Genomic DNA, 19780 nt, shown 5'->3' with positions numbered 1-19780 from the left:
GGGAATCGCATGTCTGATGGTATGGTAGATTCAAATGAACCTCGAAGAATTTTTGCACTGACTTGGAGCTCGCCTCAAATTTGCGTTTGTGCTTTTCGGATTTAATTTTTGTCCAAAGAGACTTAATTTCTTGTTTGAAAATGCATTGAGTAAACATCGCCAAACAAACGAAAAAAAAAGTTCAATAATTTCATTAATTTCTAAGTAAAGTTCATTCACGTTGGATTTTCCCTGTCAAATAGTTGTCATGTTGCAAACCTGTGGTTCCTTTCCTTGCAATTTTCACATTATCGTGTTAGAGCGATTTGACGTCTTTAATTTTGAATGTTAGTTTGACGTGTGAAATAAAGTCACAGATTTTTTTCATAAAATTCTATTCCTGGTTAATTTTGCCATGGCGGAAAGAAAAAAGAAGGTTTTATTAACAGCTAATTTGAAAATTGCATTAATTAATGCCCATCCAGACCTAACCTCTACAGTCTACGCATGACGTAAATTGACAAATAATTTGGCCTTGACGAGGAAAATCCAACGTGAATGAACTTTATAAAAATGACGTTTGTTAAACAACATTTGAACATTATTGTGATGGTTTCATCCATCAAACTTATTTTTTAATGAAATAAAAATTAATTAAGTGTTCACTTGAAGTAAAAAAAACTCTTGAACTGTGAAATATTTAGTAAAATGTTGCTTTTGACTGTAATCGATTAAGTAAAAAAATTTCTCGCTGGAGTGTACTTCCGTCAAATTTAGTAACCAAATAAATTTAGGTTATGTTCTGATTTTTAAAAGCGACGTACAGCAACCAAGAATTTTTCCAATTTTTCCAATTTGTTGATGCTCCAAAGTAATAATTTGCTGTGGCCTTCGTCGCAGCATTGAATTAAAACAAGTGGATAATCCAAAAAATCATGTAGCCCAACCGGATAATATGAAAATAACTAGTGAATTAATGGATATAACAGCTACAATTTCATTTTAGATAGTCCAGAGGACGCAGTTTGTTTTACTGTAAAGTCGAGTTCATCACTATCCGTTCGCTGATAAAAAGTAAACTTGGCAAGTTACCTTCTAGTAATTTGTGCTTTATATGGTTGGCAGCTTTGATCTTTGTGTGCACGGACGTTCAACCAGTTTTTTGTGTGTTCGAGGGTTATTGCAAATACAGTTGGACGCTTTATTTAGATATCGTTACGTTTCGCATAAAAAATACTTTATGTTGACGCCGTTTTCGAGATTTTATTTGACACGCTTTGAGAGATTTTTCTCCAAAATACACAGCAGAATTTTGTAAAATTTACTCTGGGAAGTGAAAGGATGGCGATGACCCTGTGAATTTTAATGATTGAAATTATTTTTGTACGGTTGGCAACACATTTACGATTTTTTGTTGGTACACTTTACCTACTGTTAAATTCAAATATGACAGTTCAAAAGTCAAAAGAAGTCAAATTGTCATTTATTTCTAGAATTTTTTCCTAGAAAGCGAATCAACAAGTGACTCTTTGACAAATGACTAGGCGTACAGTTGGTCGCAAAGAAAAAACGGGAAACGAAAATTTTCCTAATGTAAATTTGGTTTTGTCCATTTGTCAATTAATTGTCTACTTAACAATACTTAACGTTAATTCTAACCTATCTCTCGTAAGAAGGTTTCACACTATGGAAAAATTGTAAAAATGTGTCAATTTTATTCTGACAGTTCCCATTTTTTTTGCAACCAACTGTAATAATTATTCGGGAGTGCCAACATGGTGCCAACCCACTAAATTTGACAACTCAGTTATTAAAAGTCACGCGGTATTAACAATTTTACAATAAGTTGAAAGTGGAGTGAACATGATTATTACATTTCTTTAATCCTTTTGTTCCTAGGTGTTCTTTCCTTTTCCATATTATTCTGTTTTTTAGTGTTTTTTCAATTACATTTCTGTAATGAAAACTCACCTTTTGAGATCTTTTTAACTACCTCAACACATCTTTTTTGAGGCTTTGTTGGTTTCTTCTTTATTTTTTTCTTTTATTTCCCCATTCCTCATATTTAACTTGCTACGTCTGTTCCTTTTCTGTTTTTTAACTTTATTTGACCATGACAGCAAGTTGACATATTTATTTCTAATCAGTTTTTTAGGCGTCACTAAATTGTTGACAAGAGTGCTTTCCATCCATTTCTAAAACTTATTTTCTTGTTTTTTTCTTTCGTCAAAAATTATTTTGTTTTGTTCTTTGTTTACATATTCACATTCTTCACTATTAATCTATTTATTCTAGTTTTTTTCTTTTGTTTGAAATGTTTTTTTATTTTTCCTACTTCGTTCTATTTTTTTAATTCCTGTTTTGTGTACTAATAAACTGCGTCTCATTTAAATTCTTTTTGCTTTCATAAATATAATACATACATACTTTTCGTTGACTTTCTTACCTAGTCGGTTATTTATTTTTCTTCATTTAACGTTTCTTAGTCTATCATCTTTCTTTTCTATGCAAAAACATTTTTACCTTTCATTTTTTTTTTTACTTTTTTATTCTCTTATTCTTATTTCTTGTTAGCTTGATCATTCTCACATTTTCTCTCCAAATTAAAATTTTTCTATTTTCAGGGTCATTATAAATGATTGTCCCATCGCAGTTGGCGTTGAAACGTTAGACAAACTAGTAGACAGATTTCCATTACCTCCGGTAGCGCCACCTATCGGCGATACTAGTCTCACTCATGTTATGAGGCTTGCGGCACATTCAACTACGTCACCAACGCCTACTGCGATGAGACATTTATAATGCTACTATTGCAACTACTGCTTATGTGTATTTCTTTCTTATATTTTTTAAATCCTCTCCAAATTATCTCTGAACCACAGATCACTCCACCTCATCTCTTACTCCCAACAATATTTCTTTACTTTCATCTTTTTACCATTTTCATAGTAGGTATAGGTGTTTGATTCTCTCATGGGCTGTGACCTTGGAAATATCTGCGCGAAGGCGGAGCGATAAACCAGTGAAAAATCTGCAAATGAAAACTGAAAACGTCGAGAGAGAGACGAGACTAACGTAACGAATGGCGATGTTTGTAGCGCCTACTTGAGACCGATATTCGTCGTTTGCAGATATGATTCATAGCCCATGAGAAAATCCAAGACCTCTTACCTGTCTTTCTTTGTCGCTTTCAATCTGAATTGTTCTTGTAATTCCCTTTTGAATCTGCAAACAATTGACCATTTTTATCCATCCCAACGATCTTCCTCGTTCTTCCTCGTCGAACTTCTTCTCATTCTCTCGCTTGTCTCCTCTTCAACACTCGATAAGATAACTGAGTATACACAACAATCCCTACCACAAAACAACGAATCTGCCACCTCTACGCAAACACTACAAGCTTCAGATCTGGATTTTTTAGTGGACAAGTTGCCAGCCAATTAACTTCGACTACCGAAGTAAACAGAAAAATATAGAAAAAATGCGGTTCAGAGTTCGTTAGTTACTATTTCTAGCACCGGATCACGTGTTCCCCAAGACTAATTCCACCGATTCCGACTAGTCGAAATACTAATTTTACTATTTGTGACTAGTCGGTTGACAGGTGCGCCGGTCGCGCCACCTGTGCACCCCGGCCGCCTCGATCGTTGCAAGTTTTTGCTTTGGATCTAACGAAGTGATGAATGTTGCATCAGAGCCGTTCTTGTCCGTACAAGTCCAAGTCCCGGAGAGGGACGGCGTACGTCGAAGCCGCACATATAATTTTATGTCGCGTCCATACAAGAGCCGAACGGCCGCGACATAAAAGTCTAGGCAAGTTTTTGTCCGCTCCGGGCGGCCGGCGTGAGAAACGTTTTCCGGAATTTTTCGAAAGGGCGGGAAAGCGCGGCGACCACAACATGGCCGCCGCCGTCGCACCCGACCCCTCATTTTTTCACCTGTCGCGCGCTTGTTTGTCTTACATTTAGCGTGCGTTAATCCGTCGAAGGCGAAGAGTTCGTTGCACCAGCGCTGCCAGTTTAGTGCGTATTCTCGGTAGAGGTGTGCTGGCGAAAAGCCGCCGACAGCGGAATCGACACGTGACGTCTTCCGGGGACGGGGGGTTTTTGGGGGCGGCGGGTCATCGCCACTCGCACGGATTCGACGTTCGCGTTGCTGATTGATCCCCGGAACGGAAGATCTTGCCGACAAGATTATGAGGAATTGTTCGATCAAATTGGAGATTGGTCGTTTGGGATTCTGTTGTTTCCAGGCGCCCCTCAAGGATCCGATTCGCGACCGCTCTTGTTGGCAACGTGCGCAAACGATCCCCATCGATCTGGGGTTTATGGTTCTGTTTTGTCAAGCTGATCATCAATCATCAGCTCGACAAAACAGAGAGCATAAAACGATGCGTATCAAAGTTGGGATTTGTTACGGGAAGTGTTACTCGGAAAGTGATAAAGCTGTTTGTTTAGGATTAATCTCCGCGGCAGGTTTATTGAATGTTGCGTTTGTTTGTTTTCTTTTTGGTGTATTTTTTGTTTGATTCATTACTCAAATAAACGAATGAGCATAATCGTGTAAAAGGAAATAGATTGGGAATATTGGGATTGCTCAATTGGGAGTTGTAAATGTTGTGCTGGTGCAATATTTACTTAGACATTATGAACCAACATTTTTCTCTTATTTTTTTGCATTTTTTCACTAAGAAATATTTGTATTTTTTTGATCAAAAATCAAAACGCTACAATATTTTGGTCTCTTAATATCTTCCCATTTTGCATATTTTCTTTCTTATTTTTTGTATTTTGTTTTTTATTTTAATTTTTATTTTGAAATTTTTTTGGGACTGTTCAGTCGTTTGATATCTTCAAATTGACTCATCTTTTCAGTCATTTCCTTCGACATTTCTATACAGGTATTTCAAGAGTGATAACTGATCATGAGTCCGGCGGAATTGAAAATGCAACCCACAATACATTTGCAAGCTAACATGGCTATTTTAAATATCGGATTGTTTTAAATTGAAATTATGAATCTGTGATGGCTTTGCGTCCAATAATTTTATTTGTCACAACTGACATTTACGAAAAAGTTAATAGTTATTTATGCAACGAGTTTCTGTGTAAATTGGGCTTTTCTAATTGCCCGAGGGACAAGATTAAATCAGAAGCGTAGCGAGGGTTTTAAGGCCTCGAGGACAATTAGAAAAGCCCAATTTACCCAGAAACGAGTTGCATACAAAATTTTATTGTTTGAAACGACGTCCCTGAAGCTTCCAAATCTTTTAAAAATGGTTTCGCGTTTGCTTTTGACAGTTTTGACAAATTTTTCAAGATCTGTCAGAAATGTGACGTTGAATGTGTTGTCTAGGGCAACGGTTCGTTATCTGCTCATTTTGCTTTAGGGCAGTTAAGAGGCAGTTTACAAAGGAGAAAAATGAGAATTTATGACAGTCGAAAACAATAAAATACGATTAAAATGTATTCGATCGATGTGAAAACAGACATGATCCTGATTTATGGCGAATGTAATAAAAATGCTTCTATCGTTGCGAGTTTATGCAGATAATAAACATTTTCCCAAAAACTCTTCGTTTTTTGACAATTTCCTTTAACCAAGCGAATGACGATTATGTCAAAATTTACGAAACTGTTTTTTAAATCAAAAAACAAATGTCCACGTTAACTTTGCAAATGTATTGTGGGTTGCATTTTCAATTCCGCCGGGCTCATTATCATTCGTGAAATACCCTATACCGGATGGAAGTCCAGGTAATAAATTTAACCACCAATAGGAATTTTTTTAAATTTATCATTCTTTCCGCAAATTCTTCCAAACAGAATTAAAATTAAATATAATTTGAACTCTAAAATTTATACCCGCTCATGTGTTTACACATCCATTGATAACGAAGCACGAAAAAAGGATTACCTACGCGATTAAAATACTCGAATGAAAAACAGTAAAAACTGTTAGTATTAGAACAAGGATCGTTCTTGCTTCAAAAAACTGGCGCACAAAAACATTTTTACTCACTCTTTCGTTTCAATTGATGATTATCTCATGAGCGCAATGTCAAATTAGAGGTCAGAAAAAAAAATATATACAGGGTGACTGACGAAAAACCTTTGACGCTGTATCTTACTTACTCTTTATCCGATTTGAATAAATGACACATGAAATAAAATAGTTCGAAAAACACTTCATTATTATCCTATTCGATATTTTTTTCGACATCTATTTTTTGACAGACGATAGCCAACTTTTTTTTTTCAAATTACTCTCTATATATTTTTTTATTCGTTGTTACAAAGAATCTTCGTCTGAATATTCGTACATTAAAAGAAAAAACAAAAAAATGTATTTTAATTGAAAAAAATTGAAAATCAAAAATCAAGTAATCGAATTTGTAAACAATACAAAAACCTATTCTAGTTGCTCAAAATTTACTCAATGCTATTGCAGATACTGTCGATACCTTCTAAAAATGCCCACCTTTGCATTCGGGATTTTTCGTGACATACTCGCACTATCCATTTTCTTAACTCTTTTTGGGTACCTGGGGGGGTCAAATAACCATTGTCTCGAAAGTTTCGAATGAAGATAAAGAAATCCAATGGATTCAAATCTGGGGATGTAGCGGGCCATGGAATAGCTCCATGAGCACCCATACATTGTTCACCAAAATGATTTAAAAATACAAAATTCATGCGTGCATTATGTGATATGGCGCCGTCCTGATGAAACACGACTCTATTCAATACTGCTAATGGTATCTCATCCAGAAAGTTGCTTATTTCGTTTGATAATAAATAATATGATATTTTGTTTGATTGAGACTGCTATCTTACGTGGATTTCCATAACATTCTGTTTCTGTATTATTATCACATTTGTCTTAATTTTATTTTCTACTTTTTCAGTTTGATTAATTATTTCCATTCTTCTTATGTCATTTCTTTCTGCACAAGCGTCTATTCAATAGTTATTCTTTAATATTCCATTGCTTTTAATATTGATTTTTATATTTTACTCAGGTTTCTTGTTAAAAAATTCATTTCTTTTCGTTTGCTGTTTCTTTTGTTACAACTGTGTGATATGTGCCATCACTTTTCGGATAGATAAGGCATTTTATATCAACGAAAAATATCTAAATAATAATTTTTATGAACTTGTTCATTACTCCCTCTGAACCGCCTATAAGATATTAATAATAATCGAATGAATTTTATGGATATTTTTATAATAATTGAATAGCACTTTACCGTAGAGGGCACTTTACTGTTTTCCTTTACCTATCTTCCTATTTATTTTGACGAATAAAACACCTATTATGACAAAAATAAACATTTCATGTTTTCTTTAATATTTTATGTACTTTCCGTTACAAATGGGCTCATTATTATATCGAAAACAGTTTAATAATGAATCATTATTAAACTGTTTTTGGTAACTTTTAGCTTTTGTTATATTGGCAACATCAGCCGTTTTACGTCAGGCGTCAAGGTAACGAGTGAAGTTTCATTCACATTGGAATAATTAGTGTTGAAATTAGCAAGTGAAATTAACGCAGAAATTAGTACATTTAGTAGTATTCACAATGAAAAATTAAGCAAAGTAATTAGTGGGATCCGCCATCTGTTATTACACAGGGATATTGATGCATTACAGGGAACTGCTACGCTAAATTGCTAAAAATTTGGAACTATTTGGATTACAAGGTAACAAGGGTATTACACATAGTTTTGTACTGTTTGTAAATGTTAAAGTAAGTTGCAATGGACGAGAAATTTATACATTTATGTTATGTTTGACGACACTTTGACATGTAAAACAAAAATTTCAAATTGCGCATGCGCGTAACCAAAGTGAACTTACTAATTTCGCGACAAAGTTAGAAGTATACAAACTTTTCCGTAACGTGCAAAGTAGACGTACTAATTACAAGCATTGTGAATGCGTCCATGCAAACGCACTTGTTATACTTCTCGTGTTAATTGAGAGTACTAATTTTACGTACTAATTATTCCAATGTGAATGAAACTTGAAGCTATGAAGTAAATTTAGTAAATATAACCTTACATTTTTTTGAAAAATGTCGGTTACCAACCCACGCGAAAGTCCCTAGTCTAATATGAAAACATGAACAGCTAAAATTTCAGGAATTAGTAAAGCAAAGTAGATAAAATAGTATATTACACTCGTTTAATAAGACGTATTAACACATTCGTTCGATTAAAGCACTTCTCGCTAGACTCGTCGTGCTTTAAACACACTCATGTGATAATAAAGCGTCTTACTAAACTCGTATAATAATATACCTACTATTCTTTATTCTTACGTTCTCACGTTACTTCTCTTAAATGTTTAATCTTTCCATGATTTTTAAATTTTCTTATCTGTAGCCTTTTGTGATGTTTTTACTTTTATTTCTCGCTAGCCTTCTATTTTGCACCTTTAATACAGTCATTATAACATTCAAACGGGTTTCGAAAAGGAGTTCTTTTCGATACCGGTTTCAGGAACATTTATTAAAATTTTTAATGTTGGTAGCGACTCACAGTGAGTAGTTGCTACGTGGTTATTTGACATTTTAAATTCAAAATTTTAATTGTTCGTCTAGTTACCAGTTACCAACCCTTTATATTTGCTAAATACCGAGCGATCATTTAAAAAATAAATCGAGTTTGCTTTGGAGCCTATACTATAGCATGGGTTGCCATAGGTAACAACTCGATTTATTTTTTAATTGACCGCACCGTATAATATTCCTAGCATTAGGTACCTGTTTTGAAAATTTTTTTAATTTAAAATTTAAAATATGGGCAAAATACAGCGTGATCAACAATGACTGAGACTGTTGACAATGAAACAATTGAAAAGTACCAACTGGTGTCTTTTGTCTCGTAAATGGCACTGACCGAATTTTTTAACTTGAGACGACATTAAAAACATTTTTGGTTATGCCAGATATGTTTATGCTATTACAAAAATGAACCTTTGATGGTGAATTTCAAATTTGCCAAATTTGGTTGTTACCAACAGATTCAGTCATTCTTGATCACACCGTAGAAAAAATATCGTATTGCACTCGTTTTACAAGGTATTTTATCGCACTATGCTCTCGTTGCGCTCGTCGTGCTCTAAAAAACGCGTGCGACAAAATGATATCTTATAAAACTTGTATGGTAAATTCAGGATGGATTGAGTATTTCAAGGTCAAATAATTTTATTTTTTGGCTGTGTGGATTATGTCTTGTAAATAGTGACATGCAGGGAACCAACATAATGCGAATTTAGCAATGCTCAATCCAACGTGTTTTGATCTTTTCTGCTTTCGTTTACTAATTTTTCATACTTAGCTATTCTTTAATTTTTTATATCGTCTCCTTTTTCTTCGATCGTCATTTGTAACATACAGAGTGACCCACAAGAAAACAAATCAAGACTGCTATCTCATATTTTGTTTTATCGAAACGTCTGTTATTGTTTAATCGTACACGTATGTGTACCAGCTATACACAAATCGTTTTATTGGTTGCCTACCTCTCGAAAAATCTATTATTAATTAATTATTAGTAACGAATGCTTTATCTTGAATGGTAAAACTCATTTTACCACTTATTCTGGGATAATTGTTGCTTTCAATAACAGGAACCGTCCGTAAACCTTGCCGACATCGACACACCGTTGCTTTAAAACTGACGTTTGTTTGACATTTCACCGAAAAATCTGCTTACCAGTGACGTCGCGTTTGGCAATACAGCCGTTAAATTAGCCATTTTTAGGAATGTAAAATTATCAGATTATGTGCAATTATAATTCCAACGTCTAAAATTGATGAGGTATAATTTATTTTATTATAAAGTAGCGTTTGAGACCACAAACTTGTCTACGCCCATGGATTGAACGCTTATTTACACAGAATTCCGTTACAACATGACCGATAAATTTGCAACGCCTGCTCTGATTTGTTTTCTTTTTGATCACTTTGTGTGTAGGATCTACTTTTCTTTGTACGTTCTTTTCACATATTTTTTCTTAGTTTTTCATTTTGTTTCTTTTTATTATTGTGCTTTTCTTTTAAATATTTAAAAATGTTTTCTGTTTATGTCATTTCTGTTAAAAATTTGCCAGTTTTGATTCCATTTTAATCTCGTGGCTTTTTGTTTATTTTTTTCTTTATTCTTATTCTTTCTCTCGTCCTTTATGTTTTTATTTTTGATAATATTTTAATTACTCTCTTGTCACTTTTGTAGACTATTCTATTACATTTCAGTTTATTGATTATTCATTCTACTTCATTCTAGGTGTTATTCACGGTTTATTCTAACAACAAATATGTTTAGTCCTTACTGTTTATTGTATTTTTGTTGGTAATATTAATTTGTCATTTACTTTGGCCTATTGTTTTCAATACTTTTATTCTTTTTTCTTTTTATTCTCATTAACATTTTCGTTTTTGCTTTGTTCTGATATTTGTTACTTCTTAATTTCTACTCTGAAAAGCATTTTTTACTTCAGTTTTTTTTAAATATCGTCTTTCATTCCGAATTTTTTACTTTTTATTTTTCTCTTTCTATTAACAAATATTTTTACGTTTCTTCTATTAAATGTTTCTTTTTTCCCTTATTCCTACTCTTTTCGTTTCTTTTTGCTCATTTCGTCTCAACTTATTTTTACACTTGTCATTTAATCCTTATTATCTGTTCTCGTATTTGCTTTCCATCATTTATCACATTTTCTTCATACTCATTTTTAGTACGTTTTGCCACAGTTTTTTATTTTTGGTTTGTAATCTGCATAACAATTAAGTGTTTTCTACAAATTAGGTAATTTAATTTGTTTTTTGCTTAACTTAAGTATTCGTTACGATTTTTACACGTTTCTTTGTATAACATTACTAAACACGAACGATTTTTTTTTCTTCTTTATACCTCTTTAAAAAATGAGACTGAACCGCCGTTTCAGTCTTCCTCACATTACTGGCTACCTAGTTTACACAAAAACCACAAACACCACTTTGAATTTTTTATTCACCATCTTGGACCAAATCCACCTCGCTCCGGTGCTCCTTTTTCGCTCCCGCCCGAAGAAGATCTTCCATGTTCTGCACCTTATCCCTGACGTGGTCCAGCAATTTGACGATCGTGCGGCGAAGAATCTCCACTCTATTCTTGTTCTTCAAGACGATCTCCCTCACCGCTGGATCACTCTTTCCCGTCGCCTCTTCCTACACTCTTCACAGATCACGCCAAAACCGATCTCTTCCCCACTTACCGACCCAGTCTTCTTCAGAAACTCCTTCCTTTCCTCTAGCACCGCCGACTCCCGACTCAACTTCTCGCTCAATTCCTTTCCCTCTTCGTCGCCTTTCGCCGCTCCCGGAAACTTCGCCACCAGACCGTCGTAAACTTCGTCGTTGACCCTCATCAACTTCAAGACGAGACTCGCGAGGTCCTCGACGCACTCCAGACAGTGAATCTCCACTTGCGTCTTGAAGCCGTCGTAGTTCTTGCGCACTTCCTGCAAGAACTCCTCGCAACTCTCTTTGATCTTCCCTCGGTTTATGATGGGGCCGTGGTTGGCGTAGAAAACCTTGGAAACGAAACCGACAGACGTCACTCAAAATTCTAGTGCTATGGAACAGTCCCACAAGACCTCCATGAGGGGCATCCCTCTCAGCCAACAGAGGCTGTGGAAGTACTCCATCGAGAAGGAGGACAAGCTCAGGCTGAAATGGTTCAAGAAGAACGAGGCGCGGCTGGACGAGATCGCCAACAAGGTCCACCTGAGGCAAGTACCGGATGAAGTCAAGGAGGAGATGAAGGAGAGGATGCTCAACTACTTCGAGGACCAAGACAAGCACCCACCCCCGCCGGAGCTGGAGCCGTCCATCATCGACGAGAACGCCATCCACAGCATCATGAGACCCGTCGACAAGAAAACGAGAGATCTGCTCTACGCAAGTACGAAGAAGTACCAATTAGAAGTGAAATGGTTTTTAATTTGACGGTTTTGGGGACCGTTTTAAATCAGACCATTCGAGAAACTGTTTTCAGACAGATGGTTCCGAAACTGATTTAAACCGGAAGGTTTTGAAACCGTCTTAACGAAGATCGTTTCGAGTCAGATGGTTCTGAAACCGTTTTGAACCAGATGGTTTTTGAACCGTCTCAAAAAAACCAGCCAGATGGTTCTGAAAACACTTTAAACCAGGTGGTTTCGAAACCGTTTTAAAACAGAAGATTCTAAAACCATTTTAAACCAGATGCTTCTAAAACCCTTTTAAACCAGATGGTTTTGAAATCGTCTCGAAGGCGATTGTTTTGAAGACTGTTTTAACCCAGATGATTTAAAAAAAAAACGTTTTAAACCGTTTGGAACCGTCTCAAAGAAAGATCGTTTTGAAAACCGTTTTAAGTCAGATGGTTCTGAAGGTTTGACAGGTTGGTACTGCTTCCAGGTACTAGACCCGACGGCAGACTGACGTACCTGCACGAACGCTACAAGGTGATACCGGAACAGAGATACTATTTTCCGGAAACAACGAATTTTCAGTACGGCTGGAACATGTGGGAGGTGATCAAAAACATAAGGGGTAGCCCGTTCGCGCGCCAACAGGTGATTAAAGAGTCCTTCTATCGGAGGAGAGGGGTGGAGAAGGACCCCGAGTGGTACCGAGAGCCGGCCAGGCTCAGTCCACAAGTTTGCGGCTGTATCTAGACAAAATTTCTTCGTATTTCGAAAAATTTGTTCGATTAGATTTAAGTACCAGCGTGTTGAGTTTTTTCTAGGGATTAAAATATTTTCGGAAAAAACGTAATTTTTGTCTTGAAAAACTGTGAAATTATGATGAAGTGTGACGTAACAGGAAAGTATTAAATGACAGAAAAGTGTGAAAAAAATAAGAAAATGGAAAAATGACAGGAAAGTGTCAAACGTCAAAAAATACGAAATAGTAGACGTAAAAATGACAGAAACCTATACATGACTAAAATGTGTGTTTTATACGGGGTGACTTTTAATGATTGAGACTAAGTTAGTGGGTTGGCAGTCCCAAACAATTGGTACGCCTAGTCATTTGTCAAAGAGTTCTCTGTTGATTCGCTTTCTAGATTAAAATTCTAAAAATAAATAATAACAATTTGATCTATCTTTTGAATTGTCATATTTGCATTTGAGAGTCAAGTGTACCAACATGAAGCCGTAAATATGTTGCCAACCGAACAAAAATAATTTCAATCATTAAATGTCACTGGCTATATGAAAAATGAATGACAGGAAAGTGGAAAATGATACAGGTGTTCCAAAACTATCGCCAAAAAATGTTACACAGCATTTTCCTATATCAACATCAACGCGAATCGTAATCAACCGGTTTTTTGTATGCGTCTGTATGATTTTACAGAGGTTTAAATTTTTGTTTTATAACTTATTAAATTTTGACATGGCAAATTACTGAAAAAAATATACAAAAAAAAACACAAAAACGGATTTTTTTAAAATAATTCATTATTCAGTATAAATGTATCATACTTTGTCATGTACTGTAAAGTTTTGGCGGCAGTTTTGGAACACCCTGTATAAAAATAATGACAAAAAAACATTAAAACACCAAATCAGTGTGAACAGAAAACAACATGTAACATTGAGCCGTCAAATGACAGAAAAGTGTCGAATCACAAAATGGTGCAAATGACAGAAAGTGTGAAATGTACAGTCGTTGACTAAAATAAAATAGGACAAAGTGTTACCTTAGACAGTTTCACAATTCAAAGATTTGTGTAGTGTAACTGAGGCGTATGTGTCTCAGATTACAACTTGATTTGACTTGAGGATTGATTTACAAAAAGTTAGGTTGTGGTTGTTTTTCACTTGTCATCTCGTCACTCTCACTATGTTCAATTGAATGATTGTGAGTTTTTGAAATATTGTCGAATGATGACACTTATCAGAATTGTTTTTTATTTTTGACACTTTTGTGATGGATGTTGTGATGGATTTCGCAAAAATATCGAATTACACAATCGAAATTTACTTTGTCCTATTTTATTTTGGTCAACGACTGTACATGTGAACACGTGACTCGCGCAATCCCCGCACTCACCTGAGCCACCGCTTTGATTTGTCTGAAAGAATCGTCGATCAGTTTATTCAACTGAAAGATGTAACTCTCGCCGTTCCTACTTTGTCCTCCGATCAAAAGATCAACCAGTTCTTTAAGTTTATCGAGACACTCCTGAACCGCATCCTTCATGATATCGAAATGTTTCCTCTTCCACAGATCAACCTTCGACATGCATTCGTAATAGTCGATGCAGGCGTCCAATCTGTGTATCTTGAACTTGGTGTCGGAGGCGAAGTTCCGAATTTTACCCTGCAGAGCTTTGACCTTCGCGCAGGTCTCTTCGTTGTGTTCGAACTCCTTCTTGGAGATCTCCAGTCTGTTCAGAAGTTAAAGGAGAGAGACGTGTGCGCGCGGTGTCTTTTGTTTTACCTTCTCAAAATCGGTTCCCTGAGATTGACGAAAGTCTGCACGATGATGGGTTTACCGGCGTGGTACTCGTCGACCGCTTTCTTCTCTTTCTTCGGAATGGTCTTCCGAATCTTGGCAATCTTCTTCTTGAAGAGTTTCGCTTCGTCGCGGCTGTAGTTGCCCTCTTCTGAAAACAACCTACCAGAAGTTAAAACTCCCCACGAGTGAAACTCCCAACTTGATGGAGTTGCTGAAGTGGCAGATCATCTGGTTGATTCTCTTGAAATTGTCGTCGATCACTTCGTGGTTCTCCGCAAAGCTTTGTTCGATTGTTTGCTTCGTTTCTTCAGTGATGGTCTTGGCTTGTTCGATCAAAGAAGCAACTTGAAGCGATTTTTTCGCCTTCTTCATCTTCTCCTCGATCTCGGCGAGTCTCGTTTTGTAGTAGTCTAAGGTTTCTGCACGACTCTCTTTCGATATGGAGTTGAAGCTGTGGGAGTCTGCCGCGTAGCGGTTGACAGTCTGGAAATGAGAGTGTGATTGCAACCGCTAGGGGCGCTACCGATGCCGTACTTCTTCCAGTCGGTCCAGTTGGTTCAAGTGGTCTTGTAGTTCTTTCAATCGGACTTCGTAGATCATGGTCTTCACTCGAGGGTATCTGGGTTTGTGAGTGGCGAGTCTCACTTCCAGTCGCTTCTTCAGTTTGCCGATGGTGTTGCCCATCCAGCGGTTCGCCTCGTCATTCAGCTCTTTCCGACAGGTGACCATGTACAACCTGATCGCCTCCCATAATCTAGCAATTTTGACGTTTGTACAGAGTGTTAAAAAAAAACTATGGTCAAACGGCCTGCTACCCGCTTTTGTTTCTCTTAATAACGTACGGCGCAGCTTGATCATCTGTCAAATGTCAGGGAGAGTTTTCCTCAGTTTCTAAGTTTGTGGCTTTTACTTTAATTTACAATAAATGATGATCACAATGATGTTATGTAAGTTATAAATAAAGGAGATCTCAATGCGTTTGTCAAAAAGAAAGACCACAATTTTTTAACGCTTCTATTATTTTGTTTCAAAATGAACAATTGGCCGTTTTGATTTCAGAAAAATAAAATCTTGCGACTTTGTTACATCTGGTGGTTCCGAAGAGGTCCACTTGAGGTCGCTGTTGTTTTAGTAATAATAACTTTTCAATGACATACAAAAACTAATTTAATTTCAATATGGCTTCTTCTAACATGTCCAAATATGGCAATGTGTTGTATTTTACATATAGTAAATACTTTTTACATTTTGCACTCCATTTATCATTATCATCAATTATTGGAATTGTGCGCAATTGTAAAAATAAACAATTGCGCAAAAGGAAATCGATAATGGATTCCTCAAGTGGAGATAAATTGGGAAATTGATATTGAAATGGATATTTACATTTACATAGATATTTCGAAAGTTTTCGTCATTTGTTGTTTCATATCTGATTTTCTCTTTTCTTTTTGTATTTCTATTACACGTTCATAATTTATTCTTCATTTCCACACAATGTTTTTTATTAAATTGTTTAATTACTACCTATAGGTATTGTGTAATGCAAATTGTCTTTCGGGGGAATCTCTCACAACGTCAAAATCGGAAGTATTTTTTATGCAAATTTAGTGTAATTGAAGACCAGCATGTAGACCAAGATCTAGATGTAGATTAGCATATACATCAAGGTCTAGATGAAGAAAGGTAGTTCAAGATTTAGATGAAGGTCGAGGTCTAGCTGAAAATTAAGATCTAGAGCAGCATGCAAATCAAGATATAGATCAAAATCAAGAAGCTAAGCGGATTTCAAGATGAAGATGGCGGCCAAAATAAAGATCAAGATCTGGATGAAGATGTAGACCACGATCAAATTGAAGATCTAGATCTGGGTGAAGATGTAAACCTAAGTGAAGAGATAGGCCAAGATGTAAATGAAGATCGAGCTGCAGATTAGGATGTAAATCAAGGTCTAGATGAAGAGGGAGATCAAGATTTAGATGAAGGTCGAGGTCTAGATGAAGATCAACGTGTAGACCACGATGAACATCAAAATTAAGATCAAGATGTAGATCAAAATCTAAGTTAGAGTTCAGGGTGAATATGGTGGCCAAAATGAAGATGAAAATCCGGATGAAGATGTAAACCAAGATCAAATTGAAGATGTAAACCCAGGTGAAGAGGTGCCTAGGTCAAGATCTAAAGGAAGATCAAGATGCAGATTAGATGAAGAGGGAGATCAAGATGCAGATTAGATGAAGAGGCAGATCAAGGTGCAGATTAGATGAAGAGGGAGATCAAGATTTATAGATGAAGATCGAACATTAAAATTAAGATGTAGATCAGGATCTACATATATCAAAATGATGCTTTTATGTTTGCTTTTGCGACCACTTGCTTGGAGATCTATTTCTAGCTACCATTCTGGAATTTGTTCTTTTAGTCTTTTTAGTACTATTATTTCGGTTCAAGGACGCCCCTCATAGATTTGTAAACCAGTCCTAGACTGTGAAACAAATTTTTTTGCTCTTGTATTTTTGATTTTATTTTCATGTCATGACTTTGTGTTCTTAAAATTTTTCTTCTGTTTTACTTTAACGTCATTCTAATTTGTTTACTTTTCTTAGACAATTTATTTCTTTTCTTTTATCTCCTTACCTTCTTCGCCATTTTTTTTTTGCCTTTATTTCTTCTTGTCCTTAATCTTTTTTATTTTCTTTTTTCCAATACATATAATTATGTAATATATTGCCACTTACTAGCCTTTTGAAAAATATTTTCATGTTCTCTTTTATTGTTTTCCTTGATTATCTTTTTTGAAGCGTCTCTAAAGTAGTTTTTGATTCGATTTTTCTTAATTCTTCCCTTGTTGTTCTCTTTCCATTAAACGTTTTTAAATACACTTTTAACTACAGATTCTATTTTTTGCTGTTAATGCATTTCTTATGTTTTTCCTTTTTTTTTCATCTCAAAATCCATTAATATCTTTTGTTTCTCCGTTTTTGCCCAAAAAACTTACATAATTTAAAGAGATCTGTTAAATTTTCAGTTTCATTAACAGAATAAAAAAATCTAGAATCTTGAAACGTCTTGGGATTTTCTAAAAATAGTTATGTAATACTATGACACTACCCAAAAAAAGTAAAACTTTCTGCTTTCTTTCTTCTTGTGCATCACATAATAAAAGACGCTTCTTTCAAACTGTACAGACAAATTAGTTACCATTATTGTTCTACAAGGTTCAGTCTTCGGACCAACATTAATTCAAGACTTACTGTCAGAGGCAAACAAACTTTTACGTTTAACGTCGAATATCAAAACTGCGTCAGTTTTTTAACCCGAACCCTTTACCCGAACATCCAATTATTGACGGCGTCCACCTGGAACTGGCAACACTTCATCTGGTGCGGTATCAGATCGTCATTGTCGTCGTTCACCGGCCGCTCGGGCTCCTTCGCCCCTGGCGGGACACTCTCCCAACTCCTGTGTCTATTGTCGTTCATGCTGGTCTCGTTCAAAAACCGATCGATCTCGCTTATCAACAATTCGATCCCCTGATCGACCAACTTGTGATACTTGTTCAACGCCTTGATCTCGGCGTCGCAATGCTTCGCATACCTGAACAGAACCGAATCAACAACGATCGAACCAAACACGCACTCCCACCTACAATTTCCCAACGGAATCCAGGAACTTGTTCAACTCGTCAAGATCCTTGTCCAACTTGGGGATCGTCGACTGCTCGCGCATCTTGTCCAAGATCTTGTAGATCTTCTTTTCGTACTCTTGCGCCGCTTTGTCGTTCCGGGCGATCAACAGCCTCAAGTCTTCCAAGATGACCGCCTTGCCGTCGTTGACGCGGGCGAAGTGGCCATCCCAGAGGTGCGCCGAACCGTTCAAGAACGTGTAAGTGTTCTTGATGTTGGTCTCCATGTACCCGGTCACCGAGTTCCACAGTTTCTGTAAATCGGCAACGTCGCAGGTGTACTGTTCGGCGATGTCGTCCACGATGTCTTGGTACATTTCCGAATTGAAATACTCCATGTTTAGGGAATTCTCCTCCGACTTCTTCTCGTCTTCGGTGAGGGCGTTCGTTATGGTTTTTAAATCGTCGAAGAACCGGTTGAAGATGTGCACCACCGCCATCTTGTACAGACCTAGAAGTTTTTTGGCGTTGGCGTCCAAGCTGTCCAGCGTGACTTTTATCTGTCTGGACCACAACTCCACGTCTGCCGAGTGGATGGGCATGCTCCCGAACGAATTATCCCCCATGTCCACCTCCTGGAGGTGCTCTTTGGGGCAACCGATGAAGTCGCAGCGTTTGTGCAGCTGCGAGTCCCTAAATCGACAAAACATGCAAAACGCATGACCTGACGCGAACCTACTCACATCACCTCTCGAACTTTCAGTTTTTTCGCGGCCACTCTGTATCTGTCCTTGGCGTCCATCAAGTCCAAGGCTAAGAGCCGGACCTCGTCTTGGGCTTGTGTCTTTAGATCCGTGTGGACTCGCGAGTAATAGTAATAATTGTTCATAGTGATTTCGTTTATTTTCTAAAATAATCGTTGACAGTTCTGACGTTTCGCAGCTCCCTCTACTCACCGTAATCTCATGTTCGAAGTAGTCCAAGAGATCGTAAGGTAACAAGAAGCTAATTTGGCCCATTTTTTTGTACCCCTCATTCAGTACGACCTTAAAACTCTTGGACCTCTGTCTCTCCAATCGCTTGACAACTTCGTAAAAACCATCGATCAATTCTAGCCGACTGTTGTTACAATTTTGCACAGTTGTCCACACTGTTTGGAAGACATCGACGCTCAAAGCTCCGAGCTGAAAAAAACCAATATACACCCAAAAATGGCTAAAATGCGACACAACCTCGTCGTCTTCACTCTTGAGAACCACACGCGACCCATTTTCAATTTTTTTCTTGATTGTTGTCAGACCTTCCTGCAACTTCTCGGCCTCCCGTTCTAATTCGTGGTCGATTTGTATGTTGACTCGTTTGCAGGTGGTACTTACGAAGTCTAGAGTGGAGTTGTGGTCCTGTTCGCGTTTCGCGAGTAATCTCTGGATCGCAGGTGAAGGAATGGATATGGGGGCTGGGGACAGGTAAAAGACAATCAAATCATAGTGTGACGTTCTTTCTTACCAACGTCAGCAGGAATTGTGGCCACGGCGACGTAATCATCGCTCAAGGGGCGAAAACTCATTTCTCTTTCGACAATTAAATGACATTTCAAAAAAAATCAAGTAGGTTTTAGGTCAGTGCTGCCAACTAAATGTTGGCACAACTGACCGCACTGGCGTTACAAAAGTG

The 19780-nt window shown here is 36.8% G+C and overlaps 3 protein-coding genes across 3 annotated transcripts in view; 2 read left to right on the top strand and 1 right to left on the bottom strand.

Annotated features, from left to right (window-relative positions):
* LOC138136246 (5'-3' exonuclease PLD3-like) overlaps positions 1-19780 on the top strand; it is a 43635-nt gene that overhangs the window by 8383 nt on the left and 15472 nt on the right. The window lies entirely within an intron of this gene.
* LOC138136239 (repetitive organellar protein-like) lies at positions 10982-19732 on the bottom strand. Its single transcript, XM_069055326.1, has 12 exons — positions 19613-19732; positions 19339-19562; positions 19063-19290; positions 18850-19013; positions 18131-18799; positions 17812-18078; positions 15016-15235; positions 14681-14964; positions 14464-14640; positions 14074-14410; positions 11244-11561; positions 10982-11196 (listed from the first exon to the last, which is right to left on the bottom strand). The coding sequence occupies exons 1-12, from the start codon at positions 19671-19673 to the stop codon at positions 10996-10998; spliced, it is 3150 nt and encodes a 1049-aa protein (XP_068911427.1). The 5' UTR covers positions 19674-19732; the 3' UTR covers positions 10982-10995.
* On the top strand, positions 11557-12760 carry LOC138136256 (protein SPMIP1). The gene is made up of 2 exons (XM_069055360.1): positions 11557-11932; positions 12430-12760. Exons 1-2 carry the CDS (start codon positions 11605-11607, stop codon positions 12687-12689), a joined length of 588 nt encoding a protein of 195 aa, XP_068911461.1. The 5' UTR covers positions 11557-11604; the 3' UTR covers positions 12690-12760.

This window comes from Tenebrio molitor, chromosome 8 (genome assembly GCF_963966145.1).
Source record: "Tenebrio molitor chromosome 8, icTenMoli1.1, whole genome shotgun sequence".
Lineage (NCBI taxonomy): Eukaryota > Metazoa > Arthropoda > Insecta > Coleoptera > Tenebrionidae > Tenebrio > Tenebrio molitor.
This window is presented reverse-complemented; position numbering and strand designations above follow the sequence as displayed.

Coding starts and splice junctions, on each gene's coding strand:
- LOC138136256 (XM_069055360.1), top strand. CDS start 11,605: ATGGAACAGTCCCACAAGACCTCCATGAGGGGCATCCCTCTCAGCCAA. Junction 11,933..12,429: donor GAGAGATCTGCTCTACGCAA/GTACGAAGAAGT, acceptor TACTGCTTCCAG/GTACTAGACCCGACGGCAGA.
- LOC138136239 (XM_069055326.1), bottom strand. CDS start 19,673: ATGAGTTTTCGCCCCTTGAGCGATGATTACGTCGCCGTGGCCACAATT. Junction 19,014..19,062: donor ACTTCGAACATGAGATTACG/GTGAGTAGAGGG, acceptor CGATTATTTTAG/AAAATAAACGAAATCACTAT. Junction 15,236..17,811: donor GTCAATAATTGGATGTTCGG/GTAAAGGGTTCG, acceptor CAAAATTGCTAG/ATTATGGGAGGCGATCAGGT.